We start from the raw sequence: 20,510 nt of genomic DNA on the forward strand, positions 1-20,510 counted from the left end.
GTAAATCGGACAGATAGAGCAAATGAGATAGGCTGCACTGAATGCACTTCCAGAACACCAATCTGGTATTTCAAAGTGTCTTAAGGAAATGTCTTAGAAAAACAAACAAACTCACCCACAAACACACACACGTTCCCTGTGGAATTATTTCTGGGTTTTAAGAAATACAAATATAAATGAAATTACAATATTTCAAAATTAACCAGGAATGATATCAAACATATGACATTAAACAAACAGCAGGCACTGTGGACAAAGTAGGGAAAGCAAACTAGGGGAATCAATTTAGCTGGCATGATTGAAGCAGGAGCCCCTTGAAACACAAAGTTGTTTATATACCACAAAAACTTGAGGGCAGCAAGTGTTGCTCTATCATTAAAAAGCAGCCCAAAGCTGATGCTTTGAAACCAGAAACATCCTGGTCTCTCCTAGATCTCTCCTAGTTAACGTCAGAAAAGGGGACCCTGGTGTCTGACAGCCCCCTTACACAATCACCCTTATGTCTGTTCTTTCCCCAGAACGGAAACCCTTTCAGTTTATCACAACTCCTCCTGTACCTGCTTAACTGGGAAAGTGAGCAGCTGGCCAAATCACCAGACTGGGGCAAGCTGGGCAATGTCGCCACATGCTGCGATGATGAAGGCAAAAGCGAGGCAGTGGTGGATACCACACTAGGCAGAGAACCAGCAGAAGGTAATGAGGGAGGAGGCTCTGTCTTAGGTGCTGGAACTGATGAAGTAGCTGTAACAAATTAAAAAAAAAGGCATTAAAAGACAAATTCCAGCATACCTGACATCCCAGCCTGGATTCAGGAACACAACAGTATTCTCCTCTCGGTTTACAAAAACCTGACGCTTAAGTACCAGCATCAAGCAATCTGGCTATTAAAGAAAAATCAAACAGCAACAGAGCTATTGCTTTTTCCCTTTAAGCTGTTCGCCTACAACAGATTAATAATTTTCACTACTACACCTGTAGTAAACTACAGTCTTCTGCACTTCATCTCCCACTATCAGGATTACTAGCTTTCGCTCACAAGTCAATCCTCATTTTAAAATACCTTTGATTTGGTTCTGTAAATAAAAGTAATTTGAGCTTTTCAAATAATCTGCTTTTACCTACACCTCTGCTTCTTCCTTGCAACCTGCATAGCACCTTTGATGATCAAGACCCACATCCCTGTAGTACAAAGGCACTTATCCATTTGGAGTACTCAGACAAATGTGTAATGCAGTAGAATAAAACCAGCTACAATAAAAGGCCAAAATCGAACACAGCATTAAGGACTTTTAATGGCTCAAGAGTTGTCAAATACTGACTTACTTTATTTGACCTAGATATCAGAAAGTGTTTAGCTTCAATATTACATTTTTGACTACACAGAGTAAAATTTGTTTGCCACAGGTGTGCCTTTCCAAAGGATCACTGTACTGTAATAAGACACTGAACAACTTTATAGCACAACATTAACTCCCAGTTTCTACATTTGCAACTTGTCCTGCGAAAACAATGCAAAGTTCAAAGATTCAAAGGCACTCACCCATCAAAAAAACCCAGAAAGAGCTGAGCCCTGCCATCTGCAGGGCCATGCTTCCTCAGCACAACAGAGACCACTACCCAGTGAATCACCAACCAGCAGTACACATGAAGACAGTTTTAGAACGGTCACCAAAGAGAAGTCAAACATGCACTTGGAAGGTCCTCTACCCAGATTGTTCACGTTATTGTTCTGGCTAAATGATCCAGGTCAGGTTGCTGGACTTGGTCATTTAGCCAGAACAAACAGAAATCAAAAGGTCCTTGCTGTGGCTGTAAGCAGGAGAGTAACTGACAACAGAGAAGGAAACTGATTGATTTGGACGCATGAAATAAATACATGGAAGAAGGCCGATTTCAGTTTATGCGCATGAGATACAGAAAAAAAAAACAAAAACAAACAAAAAAACCTGACAGTTTTTTCAAAAGAAAATGGGCATAGAAAAAGGGACTAATAAAGCCATCACAGAATAACTAAAAAAAAAAAAAAAAAAAAAAAACAAAAAAAAAACCCAAACAAACAAAAAAAAACCCAAAAACCAAACAAACAAAACAAAACAAAACAAAAAGAAAAAAAAAAAACCCACCAAAACTAGGAATTATCAGATTTTTATTTTCCATAGCAAAATGACAAGTCCTGTAGTGAATTTTGTAAATTGCTTATTAATTCTGTACATTAGAGTAGGAAAGTTTTCCACTTGAAAAGTTGTCTCTATATATAACAATATTTTAAGTGGTAACTCTTCGGACATATACACTCTTCCCACTCATTTAAATTGAACTTGGCACTAACACTGTTTACAGGTCTGAATACTCAACTTCTTTCTACTCAGAAGTATAAAAAAATAAGGCTGCAACACTAATGACCTACCTGAAGAGATGCTTAAGAGGAGGACAAACCTGAAATTGAAGTGTTGGTATACTAAAAGATGTTTATTCAGACTGCTGCCCTTGAAAACTTCCATAGGGCAGCCCATATAGGTCAGAAAAGGAAATACTACACTTCAATTATTTTAACTTCAGGAAGAGAGCTGTAGGAGTGCTACAAGTAAAATACCACATTAGAAACAGACCAAAATGAAGCTAACGGTTATGCCTGTATCAGAGCCAGTACTGTCGTGGTGTTACTCCAGTGCAAGGCAGCAAACTACCTGTCAGAGGGAACGCGTTAGTCACCCTTACTCCCCATGGACACGTTACAGGGCGTAAGTAGCACTATACCCACTACACCGCACTCAAGGATTGTGACTGTTTCATTATAGCTAAACGCTACTTGCAACTTCCCAACTGAGAACTGGGGGAATTGCTAAGAAATTAAATATTAATTTTTCATCTTATATTAAATAATTTTGGCAGGTAAATTTAAAAGGACAAGCAGCAGCAAAGCAGCTTCTTTAATTCTAAGACTGCTTAGGTTTGTAGATTTATTAGGGCTGCTAACAATTCTTGACTGAAAGTCAAGAAGCAAGCACTGTACTATGTGCAAGCACAAAAGAAACTCAAATAGGTCAGCCAAGAATTAGTCAGGGAGAACAATAGAAAACCTTAAACCAGATGTCACTGCTACAGTTGTGTGCTCAGCAAGTAACAAGGAAAGATCAGAAAGTCCTTTGCGCAACCAAGCTTTGTAAACTTACTGTCAAGAGTCGCCTGTGTTCTAGCACCACTGTGCCCATTCTGTAAACAAAGAAGAAATCAATAAATCATCTTAGAAGCATACTAAATTTTCAGACTGAATCACACATCGAACATGCTTCATGCAAATTTCTATATTCATTCTAAATTGAAAGACAAAAAAAGGCAGAAAAAAATATATTTTATACTGCCTTCAACAAAACCACGTAATAATTGTCTGAAGTGCAAGGTGCCCTGAACACACAGAATCCCATACACTGCCCATACTACACCCATCAGCAGAAGACCTTCCCATGTACTGCATAGAACATAAACTTCAGGTTCACACCGATATGAAAGAAAGAATTGCATTAACATATAGGAAATGGTTGTGCTTTTGATCTAATGCAACTCACAATTTTAACTATCCAAGTTACACAGAGACGCCAATTTTTTTCCATTGAAAGATAAGACTTGAGAAGCACCAGTTGGTTTTTGGGTAACGCTGGAGTACAGAAGTGGATAGTCTATGCTTGATCCTCACCAGTACATACGAGCTAGTGCAGAAGACAAGTGTGACTGAGCCATTACATAACAAAGGCCAGAAGTAAATAAACTTACAAACTCTGACAAGTTCCTTAAACATTTAATAAATTCTCTTAAAACAAACCTATATTCCATATACAAAGATAGTAGGTGCTTTTGAATCCCCCAGGAGAGATCCTGTCACAGGTTAGACTTTCCCTATGCTTTTTGAAACAAAACATGAAACTAATTCCCACTGGTGTTTAAGTCCTACAGAGGAATAACACTGGAGGTGCCACAAATAGTTTGGGATTTTATATGGCTAGATGCCATATCAATCTAATAAATAATATACCTTTGAGTAAAAAGTGTCAATTCATGGAAAAATACCACGGCAAATATTTACATACAGAGATAGCTCTTTCTTTTTCTTTTTTCTTTTTTTAAAGTTTTTTTTTTTAAGTTTTTTAAAAGTTTTTTAAAAGTGTTGTTTTTTTTAAAAGAAAAAGCTAAGCTTGAGGGAACCAAACTCAAGTAGAATGTTAAGTGTTACCAAGAAAAAAAGGTCAAACAGTAATTTAAGATGTCAAAACCTATAAAATCAGGGGTTCTTCTATCCTAAACACAGTACCGCCAAAAATGGCTATACAACAGGAAAAGCAAAACCAAAGCCAAGTGGGCTTGGGAATGAAAAATACCACTTGGTTTGGCTGGAAGTATTAACACAGAGGGGTAACACAAGTCCGAGAGATAAGAATACCCTTTTCAGGGTCTTATTTCTGAAATTCACTCACCGTAACTGCAACCGGGGTTGATTCAGACGGAGCCATGGAGCTTTGGTACGTTATCCTACCATGCACAGAAGTCTGGTCATAGGAGGAAGTTGTTACTGGGGTAGTGCTCTGGGATGAGCAGGTGAGACTGGAAGAGGTGATGGCAGAGGCTGTGTAGGTGGACTCCTGTACTGTATTGGATATTGGCAAAGAGGTATTCAAAGGATCACTGGAAAAAGTAAAAATTATTTATCATCTTGGTAAATGACATCTCAAACACCTTCATGAAAATATCAGCTCCTGTACAGTTACCTACAACTACCATATACATGCAGTCAAATCTGTGCAACTTACACTAGAAAAATCTAATAATGAAAAAAAGTTTGGTTTCATCCCCACTAGTCACTGTTCCAAATCCATCAGCTGCACTTAGCACTATTCATCTTCCTTCTGCCAGCCTAACCAAAACAAGAGTTTACACACAAGCACTTTTCAGTAATGTTATTTCCACCTTCTAAAAGCATAAATCAATGACGATAATCTCTCTTTCTAAAATAAATATATCCATAAAGTCTGGTAGTCCCAGTCTCCTTTGTAATAGAATTCTAACATCTGAAAGAATGAACTATGCAAAGAGGAAACAATTCTCTAAAGCATGCAGGAGTATTTTACTTTCTAAACAGATTAAATAATTTATAAAACTAGATATTAATGTGAAAGTTCATTTTTACTAGTATTATTGAATTAACTTCATGAAGCTTTTTACGGAAGCTAATTTTTGAATTAATAAGGAAGAAACAAATGGGTTACTAGTACACTGACATTTATCATTGGCTATTTTAGCATTTCAGCAAGAGCTTCAACATACTGAAAGCCTGGCTTCTTTTCTCATTATCAATCTGTTAACATACACATATGGTAAAAGGGTCATGTCTCTTGGATCAAAAGCAGAAAGGGGTTGTAAGGAACAAATCCTCAAATAAATTTGAAAATCAAGACAATTAAAATTGAGAAAGTAATTCTATAAAGGGCAGCTTATTATAACATCATTTACATTCATGTCCTCTCCAGCTTCACACTGACCACATCTAGGGAGATTTTGATTTCTCATTCAAAAAGGAATTTCTCCTTTTAGGATGCCACCCATAGGAAACAGCCTTTCAAACCATCATATTGCCCTCTCCCATTACGTGTTAAGTGTGCCTTGATTATTTCTGGCACAAACCTGACTCCCTAAAGAAGACCTGTAAGAACGCAGGAGGGGAACTCACACATACTTTAAAGATTTCGAATACAAGCTATTGTTGGTTGCCTGGCTGTTATTCTCACTGCTTGAAGTTGATCCAAACTCTGGGAGCGCAGGCTCTGATCCAAACTCCAAAGCTCCAAACTGGACATTTAACCCTGTCACATCTGCTGATCCAGGCATCTCAACTGCAGAGGCAGGAATCTTAACAGAGGGGAAAAAAAAAATAAAAAAAAAAAAAAAATCCAACATAATTCCTTTGCATGAACTATCTATATTAGAGACACCAGTAACCAACACCCTCTCCTCCCATAACTACAGGCTTCTTCAGTACTGCCTCTGCCTTTGCTGCTAACCAGATCTGCGATGACACCCCAGTTTATATCACATAAACTAACTGAATTCTTATAACCTGAAATAAATTCACTGATTCTGTGCAATGATCTGGAGCCGTACTATTCTACAACATCAAAGTGCCATAGGCCTCCACCCCCCTTCAGCCAACATTCACCTTGTGGCTACTAAATTAACCCAGAATCACTCAGCAACGGTCATTTTCCACACAGAGCAATCAGATACGTACTTGGAAAAGATAACATTTTGGACCTAGAAACTACACAGCATGGAATTTTTTCACTTTATGAACAAAAATTATACCATCAGCTTTGCTCTTCTTCTCCTTTGCAACTTACATATAGAATAGAATCATGGAATTGTGGCTGGAAAAGACCTTTAAGATTATCGAGTCCAACCATTAACTAAACACTGCCAAGAACATCACTAAACCATGTCCCTAAGCACCAAATCTATACATATAATTATCTTCAGGGATGGTGACCACCACTTTCCTTGGAAGCCTGCTGCTGTGCTTGACAACCTTTTCGGTGAAGGAATTGTTCCTAATATCTAATCTAAACCTCTCCTGGCACATCCTGAGGCCATTACCTCTTGTCCTATCACTCATTACCTGGGAGACTGACTCCCACCTCACTACAACCTCCTGTCAGGCAGTTGTACAGACTGATAAGGTCCCCCATGAGCCTTCTCCAGACTAAACCCCCCAGGTCCCTCAGCTGTTCTCAATCACACTTGTGCTCCAGACACTTCACCAGCTCCATTGCCCTTCTCTAGGCTCACTTCAGCACCTCCATTTCTCTCCTGTAGTGAGGGACCTAGAACTAAACAACAGGATTCAAGATACAGCCTCACCAATGCCCAGTACAGGGGGATGATCACTACCCTGGCCCTGCTGCCATACTATTCCCAACAGAAGCTTTCAGCTTTCCTATGTTTTCACATTTACAAAGGGCAAGCCACAATGCAGTTACCTACCTTGGATGCTGGAGTCATCCTCCGTTTTGGTGGTTTTATCTGTTTCTGGTGGGTTTGATGGGTAGTTACTGCCTGGTTATCCATAGAGAGAGTAGGAAGCTGTAAGATTTTGCTAACAGCTGTAGAGGTGTTTACAGGAGATGGCCCTCGGAGTTTTATCTGGGAGGAGGAGGACTCCAGCCCAGGAGGCGGAACAGGAACTGCCTGTGTTTGTTGATGCTGTCGCTGGGTGAGCTGGCTCAGAACTGGAGATGGTTCAGGCTGGGATTTAAAGTCTGATCAGTTTTGGGAAAAAGAAATATCAAAATTAAAGCATTAAACTTTACTCTTTGTGCTTCAGCTCCACATGAACTAACATGGGTGACTTGACACACTCAACAGCTATTATTTTATAGCATGTGCAAGTCTCTCTCAAACATCATGAGTTTCACTTGTACACTACCACTGCAATAGTAAGACAAACATTTATATTTCTCTACTTTGAGCAAAAAGCTGTGGGCAAGCATTAAGCTTTCCTAAAAATAGGAAAATAAATGTATTTACACAGTCACAATATTATCACACATAAGCCCTCAAAAACTCTTATGGATTATTTTAATCAAAAGCTGCAAAGTTTCAATGTAGTGCCAATAATATGTGATTACTTCCAATCGGTCCAGAGCTGCAACTTAGAAGTATTATGAGTTAGGATTTCCTGCCCCTACAAAAAAGAAGGGTTTCAACACAAATAGGAGTCATCTACCATCTCAATCTGACTGAAAGCCGAGTTGCTGGACACTGACAGTTCTGCTCCAAGTCTTCCCCTTTCATATTTTACAGATGCTGAAAGCCGTGCAAGGGATCAGAGCACTGCTTAACAACCATAAGAGAGCCACAGTATTTGCAATGTATAGGGTTTTTTTATTCAGTTGGTAAAGTGCCTTAGAAAGCAACTTTCAATGTAAATAAACTTCCTTTTTTTTTTTTAATTGATTCATGCCAAAGATTAAACTGCTACCAAATTTGCTGCTTATCTACCTGGAAACATATACACATAACACATGAGATAGGTACAAGAGCTATCATTCTTCACAGTGAGGATGCTGCTAGGAACAACACTGCAAAAACCTAGTTTATGTCATTTTCCCTGTTTCTACTAATTTTACTCAAATGAAAAATCCATACAATTATGAACGGACAAAATGGGTAACCTGCATCATTCTCAGCACACTAAGGAAAGAACACAGATGCGATGCAAGTTATGAAGAATTTACACAGTATGAATTCAAAATTCATGTAATGGCTAGAAGAATAAAATGTGGGGAAGAAAAAGACAGAATATGGTACAACCTTCTACTCAGCCAGAAGCAGCACAGGCACATCAAAATAAGTATTTTCCACTACTTGCTGAGAAACAAAGCAACACCAAAGTTCCAGTTAAATATTCAAGCACATTATATCAAAGATGTCCTTACATAAAGGCTCAGCAACTTCTAAAGATGCAATAACATTTATGGATAGATGTAAGCCCACCAAAACTTTTTTCTGATACACTTGGAATGTTTATTACCAGCAAGAAAATGTAACTCTTTCGACTACATTATCAGGACAACTTTTTTTTTTTTAAAGCCTTTCATTAAGTCCACTTTAAACTGTTACTGGCATTAAGAAATCTTAAGGAGGGAAAGAAGGGAGAGGAGGTGAGAAAGAGAGAGCAGGAGCACTGTATCAAAGCACTTACCAAACTGATTAAGGACTGAGGACTGACTAATGGGCGGTTTTAAATCCCAGGATGATGTGGCAGTTGTGGTAGTGGCAGTAGAACTACTATTGTTCTGTTGAGAGGTAAACTGACCCAATCCCGGAGATTTCAACTGGTCTAAGATTTGCGACCCAGTAGAGTTTGCCAATTTAGAGGATCCAAGTTCTCCAAAGCCAGAACAAAGAACTGCAGACTGCCAAAAGACAAAAATGAAGAAGAGAAGGAGTGGAGTTTTAAGTTTTTAATAAATGATTTTAACATAACCATAGGGTCAATGCCTATATAGCTGCTGTTTGGCAGCAACTAAAACCTAGAACTAAAGGCCTCGAGCACTAACGAATGACAAATACAATACAACTTCCACTACCGTGATCGCAACAACACTGATTCCCTTGAATCCATACACGTAACAGGTGAACTGATTCTTGGAGAATAAATTTAAGTGCTCAGTTTCAAGCCCTCACAATTGACTCGGGAGATAGGCATGTTTACACAAAAGGCAGTCAGATATGTGCTTGGAAATAGTACATAGTTTTCTGGCTTAGAACCGTTCACCATAAACAAATTACTTCATTCTAAATCAGCATCTAAACACATGTGCTCTCCTCAAAAATTAATACAACTGCTTCATGTAAGCTGAGAAAGAACCACTTAGCAAAACCAGAAATAAAAGTAAACTTTGTGTGTGTGAGTTGAAGGAATGAAATTCCTAATTCCATAAGAAAGCATCAGATAATTTTACCAGACTTTGAGGAGAGTAAGAGTTTACAGCACTGGAGCTGCCAGTTCCTGATGCCATCTGGGTGCTGTGCTGAGAATTCGTGAAGACCAGGGCTTGGCCAAAGGTCTGCTGCTGTGGAGCCTCAAATGAGTTCCCTTCCATATCTTGGGTAGAAGAGGTCACAGGCTTTTGAAGCAGTGTTATCAAATCGATGCTGTAAGAAAAAGAAAGGTTTGGCTGGAATAAACTTGATGACTATCCTGTGCTGAAATGGAAGAAAACACTAACAATACTAAAGCTACAATACTTTAGCAACAGAATTATTACTGATTAACAGCCTTTCCAAATACTGCTTTCCTGTCATGCAAAAAGAGGTATAAGGCAGAATAATTTACCAGAAAGTGATATTCTGATAGCTGAAATCCTCCAGTAAAGTTAGAATATAATTTATCTTTGTATTCTTTTGAAACATTATTGATTTTATAACACCATGTATCACACAACCTATATGATCAATATAACCAAGTAACTGGAGACAAGTCATGAAAGACACATTCTGATCAAGTGGATCCTGCCTGCAAGCCCAACTTTAAGAAGAGGAAGGGATTAAAGTCCCACCTATGTACAAGGTGGGTATGAAGACATTAAAGAATAATGTCACACATGCAGTGACTGAGTGAATATGTGATGACATGGAAGTCACAAGGGAAGCAGAAATATAAGTTTCTCAGCGAGTGGGCACATTTCCAAAATTACCCTACCACACACATACCTGAGCAGGATAGAAACATGAATTTTTTTTATATTTAGCTTTGCTTACTAACCCCTACTACATGTTTATCACAGGTTTATCCCAGGAAAAGCAAAGCATTCATGCAATAATAAAACCTTTATTTAACCTAATAATAAACCTTTCTTATGTCAAGTAAAAAAAAACCACAAACAAATCAAAACAAAAATCCTTAAGCAAGCAAAAACCACACAAACAAACAAAATACACCAGAATCTGAGTTGATGAACTAAAACATCTTCTAACATAATTTGAGGGCTATCCACTGAAAGAGTATTTGCACACATAACCTTGAACACATCACCTTTCAAAAGAAAGGATTATAAACTGTAGACCAACTGACACCCTGCTGCCTCCAGATCACATCCCATGTATATAAGGAAACTTTTGCTGCAGTTTGGAGTACAGCGATACAGCTGCATCAGGATGTTTGGGATCATCAGCCCATCTAGTTTTTAGATCTTAAGCTATTCAGCTACTGAAATCTGTATCACACAGCTTTAATCCTCTCTCCCGGGACTTGAGGCTAAAGCAGGCAACTGATTCCACCATCATCAGCTCAGCATTTGGTGAAGACAAAGGCAAGCAAAGACAGTAACTGCCATATTTTTGGTTCCCTATCTGAGCTCTGTACCATCAGTTAAAGCAGGTAATTGTGATGCTTATCAGGAAATTAATCTTTTTGCCAACAAAAGCTTTCCTATTAACACGTTAGTTAAAGCACTATGTTCTAAACACCTTTTTCATCTACAGGGGCAGGCTTTCCACTTTCTGGACAGCAAAGGCAGTGCTTTCTTTTCAACTGAAAGCAGAAAACTTTTTCTTCACATCTACTTCTGTTCCTGCCTGTAAGCAGTCTTTGTGCAGAAGACAGGGCCTTCTCAATATTATGCTTATGGATTTGCTAAGTTTGGCTCCAATTCCATATTCAATAACACAGGAAACCACAAACCCAACCATTTCACAATTTCAAAATTAGTTTGACCAATCTCTGGCCAGGGCTGCCCTGTGTTTTCTTCAACATTTTATACGTGCAAGCTAACAATCGTTCACCAAGCATGTAGCTTTTAACGTATAGGGAAAACATGGAAAAGGAGCTTACCTCTGCCCAGGAGTCATGTGATTCTCAACTGGAACAGAAGAAGCAGTGAATACTTTCGTTTCAGAAAGCTGAAAAAGACAGAGGGGAGGAGGAAAGGTATTTTAATCACATACATTCTCATGCCTCACTTCTGTGACATCTGCAGAAATTCCATCTTGGTCATGCACTTTCACGATAAAAGTAAAGTCAAATTATCATTACAACCAGTTATGCTGCAGCTCTGCTTAAAAAAACAAAAACATGTAGCCAAACTTCAGCAAAGCCCTCTCCACAGAAGCAAGTACCAATTTAACTGAAGTGCTAGGAAATTTGGTCTACTGAACACATAACAAGGGCGTACCAATGCACCGACACCAGTCTGAGCAACTAACTGAAAAATACACCAGCAGAAAGTAATTAACATGACAGCTGGTGTATCACCACTGTAAAGATAACTTTGTGCAGGTACTTGTGCAGGTGTAATTTAGGACTCTATAGAACAGCTGTGATAAATGTCATTGCAGAAGGCTAGCATACTGCACAGCTCTCATTTCTTTTATGTATTTCCACGTTTTACATTTCAGCTGCCATCACCAGCGGAGGCAGATTTGCCCACAGTTATGTACAGTGAAACAGCATTCATGGTTCCTTCTTGGCATTTCTGCTAGGGGTGGCAGTAACATTATAAACTCATGTCTGCTTTGCAGTCACGAGTTCAAAGCCAGCAATTGCTTATACTGATAGAATCAATCAGCCCATACAGCAGAAAACTACTGCTTTCACTAGGTACTTGCACCGGTAGCTGGGGAAGGGAAGCTGGTTGGTTGGAGTTTTGGGGGAGAAAGGGATGATGTTAAGTTTGTAAGGTGTTCATTTGCTGCTGTTTATTTTAACACCTTTATCTACTATTTTTTAAAAAAAGGAAACAGCTACAACTTCATAAGGCTAATTAATTTCTATTGACAGGAATACTTGCAAACCAGAACAGGTCTTAAATGAGCGCAGGTTAGGTTTAACCAGATGATGATATGCACACATAATGGTTACATTTTAAATTAAATTTGCACAAAATCACCCTTAACTACTTCAGTGTAGCTTTGTATTTACGCTGAAGACTGACCTATTCAAACTCTCATGAAGAATCCCTTTAGAATGTGGCATTTGAATACAGGTCTTCACGGAAGTAATTAACTTTTAATCACATACATTGCTAGCATCCCTGTTTAAAGGACATTAGACATGTCAGTTTCACCTACCATCCCATGGGCAGCTCTACTGAAAGCACCTATATCCCTGAACACAGCCATCTGATTGGGATTCTCCTGAGGAACACTGTTGACTTAAGCAGGATGCAGAACGGCAGAGTAGGAACAAAGTTCAAATGTTTCATGTACTCTACGAGCACCCACTTATGTGCAATACACTGTGTCGTGAAAAAATGAGGACCACCACAGTTCCTTCCTTCATTTTCTTCCCTTCCTCTGCCTCCCGTGCAACATACTTTAATCCCATCTTTCTGGAACACAACTCTGTACTGTGTATAATGCCACCAGTCCACAACTCTATGTACTGATGAAAACAAAGAAACAATATTCAGCTCAACCATATTTCCAATTAAAAAGGCTTTCTCTATTGTTCAGCCCTCACCCCACTGTACATGTTGTTTTAAAACATGTACTGTACTTTTTGTAGTGCTATGAGACTCCTGCATTGTATGGCACAGGAAGGTCAGCTAATGGCATGAGCAGCAGCCCATGGTCTGCAATCCGCTGGTTAAATATTAAATTCATTGCAATGCCAACAGTTTCTTACTCTCACATAACGCAGGATAAGACTAACTGTGGCCAAAACGCATGAATCCTGAAAACTAAGAAAATCGAGGAGCCCAAGGGTGTCTGTGACAACACAAAAGCATGCTTGATGTGTCAGAGAGGAAATGCTCTTTTTAAGTGAACCAGCATGCAAAACACCCATCTCTGGCTATGCTGAAGTTCACACTATATCCTGTGGCAAGCTTACAGCCACAAGCTCTAATCAAGCACCTAATGCAGAATTCTGATGGGACTACAGCATTTGTCAAAACGCTGTGGTATGTGCAGCAGCAACCAGAAAGCTTTATCATGGAGATATATTTAGTATTTCTTAATAGCATTATCAGCTCCTAACAAAGCTATTTACACTCACTGTACACTACATTTGCAAGTCTTTTACTGAGGCTCTGGCTTGTACCAGAATTGCATGAATAGTTGTGAACTATTTGCAAACATCAGCTTCACAAGAGGTTCATATTCCCTTCATGAAGTCGGTGCTTTTCAGCTCTTTACCTCATAATAAAGATCCAGTTACCAAACAGACAATATATTTAACAACTAGTCACCAGCTCCCAAGGCCAGTTGATAGGTGAGAACAGGAAACTATACTCTAGCAGCCTCATAAAAACATCAGCAAATCAGAAATAACAAAACCTGATTACTGCTTTGATAAGACATACTGAAGTTAAAGAAAAATAAAACAAGCTCTCACATTGCTTCCTAGAAAACGAAATACACCCAGTAAAATAAATGGGGGGGTTGGGTTTGGGTAGCTTGGGGTTTTTTTGTTGGTTTTTTTTTTTTTTTTTAATTTTTACTTTAAGTGTTGCTGTTGTTTCAAATAAAACAACACTATCAGCATTGTACAGAAAATGTTTGCCTTCATCCACTTTCCAGCAACGTGTATGTACTCTATTTCTCCCCTTCTGATAGCTTCTGTAGTTAAACTTTATTCTCTTTAGCCAGGAGAACATGACCACAGTTTCTGCAGGAAAACCCAAAGCCACCCACACTACCTCGACATTTCTTTGATCCTTTATTGTCCATGCCCTGAATATTCCTTTAAAAAATACAACCCCCTATTTTCACTACAGCTAGCCTCCACTCTAAGAGCATGCTGACAACTTACAATACTTGCTCAATTACTCACTGGTAAATACAGGACTATTAGATCACAAAAATCTAATCCTGCCCAGGTCGCTAAATTTCACTCATCCACTCCCAACTTGCATCTGACTAGAAAACAACACATTTAATCAAAATTATTTCTCAGAAAAACAGCTGGTCTTTATCAGCAAAACACATCAGCAAATACATCAGCATCCTTGGTTGTTTTCACCATTAGTCATGCTGCTAGAATTGTTTGTTACACATTTAAATGCAACAGCTCCATGTTCCAGCCACAGGTTCATATTATGTCTTTGTCTGCTAGACTAAAACCACAGCCCATTATATGCCAATAAAACAACCTTTTCAGATTCAGTAAACTAAAAATCTCATCCTCAAGTACCCCTTCAATAAGCAAATAATATTCAGCTGTTTCCACAATTTTTGTTTTGTAAAGCAATGTGTAACTGGATGCAGTACTTCAGAATCACATCCAGGAGAGTGCACACACAGAAACATAAACCAAGAATGATTACGAGACAGCAAGGGTGCCTACAGGCAAAAAAACCCACCACACTACAATAGCACTTTTCTGCCACACTATCAGCCCTTCAGGAGATCATGCTGAGCTGTGCCTTTTTCATCATTCACTACAACTCTGAAACTTTTTCTGTTGCTGCTTTTCAGAGAGCAGCCCCTTGTCCTGGAGGTGTGCCTTTATTCCTATGAAACAAACGGGCACTTGGCTATATTAAACCATTTTTCATTTGATGAGGTCAAGTTCCAGATCTCTCTGCATGACTGGCTTACTTATGACTGCCATTCCAATAATTTCTGGATTTGCCACACATTTAATTCAGCAGTGATTTTACTTTTATTTCCAAATCATTGATAAAGACGCTAGGAAGGCATCTGGCCTGGGACTGGATTCCTTTACATATCTCCTAGAAACACCCGCGTTCGATACTGGTCCTCTTGCAAAAGATTTGCCAAAATTTGCAGGGTGGATTTAAATCCACTTATTCTGCTTTGTGATAGCATGTAATTATTTTTAGAAGAAAAGATGTAGACCAATTCTCTTACAAAGATATACTCCGTCTTCACAATTGTAATTTACTTAAAGACCATCATCAGGTTTATTTGAAGGGGAGTTATTTTCCATAAAGCTACACTGAATGGCAGAAGCTGTATTATTACAGATTCTGGGGTTTTTTTGCTTGTTTGTTTGGGCTGTATGAATCAAATTTTCCTTTATTTTTTCCCCAGGCATGCTTTAGGCTAATGTTTCTGCAGGTAGCCATTTCATTCACTTTCTGAACATGAACAACTTTCTCCGAGGCTACAGGGATTTTTCCAGGACTCTCAAATTAATAAAAAAATAACAGTCCAGAGGTTTCATCTGCTGCTCTTTCAAGATTCATGTGCAAATTTCTTGGACTTAACAATTAATTAAAAAAAAAAATTCTTCTGCTGGTCAGCATTGCTCAAAACCCCACCTGTGCTACAAATACTGCATTGTACCGGTACCAAACAGTTGAAAAGGCCAGAAATTTTCACTATCCCTTAGCCATCACACTACTTCTACCATATACTGTAGAAATAGAGGCAGGCTTAAAAACAGACGTCAGCTTTTGATGGCAGTAACCAATACAGAAAAACTAGGAATTCTGGAGTTTCTTTCAACTTTCTCAAAAAAACACAGCCCTTTCATTAGATAAGGATAGAATTTTCATATCTGTTATATGACACATTCACATATTTCTAGCTGTAATACTGATATGCTTCATCACCCTCTATAGCTATCGGCAGAGAAGGAGTTTGGAGTCCATCACTTTTCCCAAGTAACAAGCAATAGGTCAAGAGGAAACGGCCTCAAGCTGTGCCAGGGGAGGTTTAGACTGGATGCTAGGAAAAATTTCTTCACAGGGAGGGTTGTCAAGCATTGAAAAGACTGCCCAGGGAAGCGGCAGAGTCATCATCCCTGGAGGTAAAGATCTGCAGATGTGTCATTTGGGAACATGGTTTAGTGGATTTGGCAGGTCTGGGTTAATAGCTGAACTCAATTTATAGGTCTTTTCCAGCCTAAACAATTCTACGATTCCATGATTCTATGCTGCCCTACAGGAGGAGGCAAAAGGGATGCTTTTCGGTATAAACTTACTCTTCTGAAAATAAACTTGAAATAATGGATATTCCTATAAAATATGAAAAACTTCTTAAAAGCTAAGTTTTCCTTTCCATATTTCTTATTACCTCATTTGTTTTCTGAACTGCTTAAGCTTTAATACAATAACTGAAATTTTAAAATCACAAATGCAATTTTCACATGTGATGATTACAAATGGCAACTGTTTAGAAGAAATTAAGACATATCTTACCTGATAAAGAATGAGCACAGAAATTCTTGTAGTACTTTAAACAACACATCATAATGAAACAACAGGAATGAAGCAATTAACTGCTAACTTCAGTATACTGCTAGATCCTTTTTTTAATATTATGAACATGAAGTTGGACTAAGAGAAGTATTTAAGCAGATTTCAAACAAAAAGCATCAAATGAGGAGTCTAAAGTTGACAGGAAGCCTCAGCACTTAATTACTTAAAAGTTCTGTGATAATATGGCTTTAAATCCTTACACGATAGTAGGGGGAAACATGTGGTTTACCCCCATCAGCACTGAGCAGTGGAGAACTCTTAATTCACAACTACTTAATTTGGGATAAAAGTTAAAATTTTATTACCTATGTACTGCACACCCATTAAAAAAAACCTACTCCTTGATTCAATTTTGTTTAGAAAACAATCTTGTCTAACTATATGTATGGCTAAGTTCTCTACTTGAATTAATTCATCCTAAGATAACTGCAGAAATCTAACTTGGATAAACCTGTGTCAGGTTATACTCACAATTAATGCTGAACAATTGGAAATATAAAATTCAGTCAGCAGAATAAGATAACCAAAGTGTACTGTGGAGTGCATGGTCATACATACTCATTTGTGAAATACATAGGTTGCATTTAGGAAAGAAAGAACCATGGCAGAGGGGTTGGAACTAGATGATCTTAAGGTTCTTGCCAACCCAAAGCATTCTGTGATTCTATGAGTCTATGTATTTTAAACAGCAATTACAGCAAGAAACACAGTAAGAAATATCTTAATTCCTGTAATAGTTGCATACAGCTAAGTACTACTTTGAACACTTTGTTTCTGAAGATAACACAGAAACTCTAAGGGTAAATAATCAACTGGTCTATCCAACATGGTAAACTTACATCTTCATTCCAATCTTCTGCTGTCCACTCTTCTATTGAGTTTTTCCATGCTCCTATTGTAATATGGGGAAGGAAAGAAAAGAGTTACAAGCTAAAGGCACTACATGGTATTTCAACCATTCTGATTTATAAGTTGCCCTGTTTTCATTAGTAGTGGAACACAAAGCAAGGAAATGGTGGTTGGAAACATGGGAAGCTCTAGAAAACTGGTCTGCAGATTTAAAATTCTAGGAGGGTTTTTTCTTTCCCCCTGCAATTTCTGATTTCAGGAATTTCTCAGTCACTATGGTATCAGACATCATTTGCACAAACATATGCCTGCAAGCAGTGATTAATCCCAAATATTGTAAGAACTTCCTCCTATGTCCCTCCTATGTCCCCAGTGAGAGAGAGGGGAGGGACTCAGCCCTCCCACTGGATCTCACAATTCCATGCACAAATTCATACAGAGCCTGAACAAAACAGAACCACAACACCTGCTCCCACATCCATAATCCTGCTTTCAACACATTCAAATTCCAGACCTGCTTTCAACACATTCAAATTGCAGAGCCTCTGGAGGCTCCTTCCCAACCTGTTAACTCTCTCCTTAGAGCAGAACAACTCCAATCCCTTCACATGATACAGGCAATTTATTTTAAATCATATATAGTTTGTATAATGGCAGCAGAAGAGCCAATAATCTTGCACTGTAGCTGCAAAACACCTCTCCCCATAACTTGTTTCAGTGTTTATTTGGTGAACACTGGAGTACACTGTGCACTGTACAACATGTGGCAATGGGAAAACTATGGGAAATGATCCTACAGATGCAAGAAACCTGATCCCTTCCACAGGAAACAGCAGACACAGACATGCAAAAGCAACAGACTGAAGTCCTTGACCACCACCATCAGCACAGAGGTTATCCCAGCCAACAACCAGAGCCTTCATTTAATCTACATAACCATGAGTGAAGAAAACACCAGCAGTGCAGGTTCTGATCCCATCACCTTTGATCAAGTGCAAATGCAAAAGAATTACTGTTTTAGTTATCTCTTGTTACTCAACGAGAAACCCTCTGAGACACGTTCAGCCAGAAACAAGCTCCCAGAAGACAGCATCAACTGTCCAGTTTATACTAATGCCATCACTGGATTAGTGCACTCTTTCGTACACCATCACAAACCAGTGTTTTGGGCAGAGAAGGGTCCAGTGGCACTAACCCAGTGAGGCAAACAGGCCTACTATGAAGATATAAGTACACCCAGTGGGTAGAAGAGAGGAGGTTTACACCTTGGAATCCAAAATTATTTGGCAGGTCCAGAGCAAAGTAACATCCACTCTGTGTTGGCTCTGTGAAGCAATACAGAGTTGCCTGAAACATCTTGTGCTCATGCGTTACCAAACAGCCCCTAACCAGGAGGTTTCCACATACTCCAAAATAACTACTAATCCGAGCACAAAATTAACTACAAATGCCTCAGATTTCCAAACCAATACACACATTTCCACAGAAAGTTTAGAAAGGAGAAAAAGCCCAATGAGCAGCAGTTTTTTGAGAAACAGTTGATTTTCTTTTCCTTCCCCTGACCAGCACAGGATATCCTCTGATATTTTTTCTTTATACATCCTTGTATTTCCACTGCTTGCATTTATCTCCTGTCAGCCAGAACAAGGCCTGCCTCTGCAGAAGACAAACCTCATGGTGGTGCCAGAACCACAACAATAGAGCTCAGAGCCAGCTAAAACAAACACAAGAAGAGCTCAGACAAATCAAGCCCAACTCTTGACCATCCCCACCACTTCTGAGAGACCAAACCTTCCTGGAATAATACACAGGACATTTTCCTGACATTCAACTTAAACATTTATCTGTTGCTCCTACTTCTGAACATGCTTCTGTGCATTTACCCTCTAATAACTGAACACAACCCTTCACCATTTTATTAGTTTACCCTGCTAAGTTTATTACTGTGATTTATTAACGCTCTACCTTCCCAACTCACTCCTTCCAGCTTCAATTATTTCACTGATTTTCTCTGCATTAAATCCAGTTAGCTAATGTCTTCATCTTGGTGGTGGGATTCTAAGCCTGATCTTGCCACAAGCACATCAATTTCCTTCTAGTCCAATATCCATCTTGACATTATTGCAACTCCATATATTTTCTTCCCAACCTTCCCCTGTGCCTTGCAAAGAGTTCTCTGTTTTCCAGTGAAAGCATGCTCTGTGTTTTTAAGGATCCTTGTCACAGCAACATCCACCTAAATGGCTATGTGTGACTCCTGTTTCTCTTTACAACATTTTCAGATTTAGAAAGCTATAAGGCAAATAAAAAGTATATAATATGTTTTTGGGAAGTTCTCAGTGACTTTCCTCCAGTTACTCACTTTCTGTCACACTATTTAGGGGCATTTCTCCATTTTGTTTTGCTTTGTTTTTTTTTTTTTTTAATAATCAGCCATAGATTTAGCTATGTTTTTTTGGTCTATCCCAAAGTTATGTACTAATGTTTTCCTTCTGGATTACATTCATGTTCTAGAATGACCTGACGTTTTCTTTAAAATGTTCTTTTTCACTTTTACAGGAGTCCTAAAACCAGACACCTTCCTCGTAATTCCCAAGCTACACAATTCCTTCCTTATCCCCTGGTAGTTACACTATAATTATTTTTGTACTTCTGGTCATTCTTCAATTTGAGTCATCTAATGCTGCTCCTAACTAAGATAAAAAAGGATTTTTTTTCTGTGAGATCTATGAAAACTCTATCAAAGTAGAGGTATCAGTAAATTAGAAGAATGCAACACCATTTTTATAACCTCCTTTGAGAAATGGCAACCTGTAGCATAACTGATTTTTAAGAACTGCTGTGATCTGTCACTCAAGGTCTCCAACTGCCTTGTACGTTACAAAAAAGGTAAGTAATTGAATACCCATTGTGCCTGTAAGAAAGTATTGATCATGCTGTTCAAGT

General features: G+C 38.6%; 2 protein-coding genes and 1 non-coding gene across 3 annotated transcripts in view; 1 reads left to right on the plus strand and 2 right to left on the minus strand.

The window, feature by feature from the left end:
• NUDT2 (nudix hydrolase 2) overlaps positions 1-20,510 on the plus strand; it is a 414,951-nt gene that overhangs the window by 207,264 nt on the left and 187,177 nt on the right. The gene's annotated exons all lie outside the window — the stretch shown is intronic.
• UBAP2 (ubiquitin associated protein 2) overlaps positions 1-20,510 on the minus strand; it is a 101,197-nt gene that overhangs the window by 49,328 nt on the left and 31,359 nt on the right. Inside the window, exons 8-16 of the mRNA XM_061369033.1 lie at positions 17,555-17,607; positions 11,381-11,448; positions 9,510-9,702; positions 8,747-8,960; positions 7,027-7,301; positions 5,726-5,898; positions 4,470-4,677; positions 3,174-3,213; positions 558-741 (exon numbers count right to left, since the gene is read on the minus strand). Coding sequence (XP_061225017.1) covers positions 558-741; positions 3,174-3,213; positions 4,470-4,677; positions 5,726-5,898; positions 7,027-7,301; positions 8,747-8,960; positions 9,510-9,702; positions 11,381-11,448; positions 17,555-17,607 — 1,408 coding nt within the window. The remainder of the gene's footprint in view (positions 1-557; positions 742-3,173; positions 3,214-4,469; positions 4,678-5,725; positions 5,899-7,026; positions 7,302-8,746; positions 8,961-9,509; positions 9,703-11,380; positions 11,449-17,554; positions 17,608-20,510) is intronic.
• On the minus strand, positions 6,224-6,306 carry LOC133220734 (small nucleolar RNA SNORD121A). The gene has a single exon (XR_009727778.1). It is a non-coding gene; the product is annotated as a small nucleolar RNA SNORD121A (small nucleolar RNA).

The sequence above is a fragment of the Neopsephotus bourkii genome, unplaced genomic scaffold (assembly GCF_033783945.1).
Source record: "Neopsephotus bourkii isolate Nb327-2 ecotype Australia unplaced genomic scaffold, CSIRO-AGI_Nbou_v1 NB_1471, whole genome shotgun sequence".
Classification (NCBI taxonomy): Eukaryota; Metazoa; Chordata; class Aves; order Psittaciformes; family Psittacidae; genus Neopsephotus; species Neopsephotus bourkii.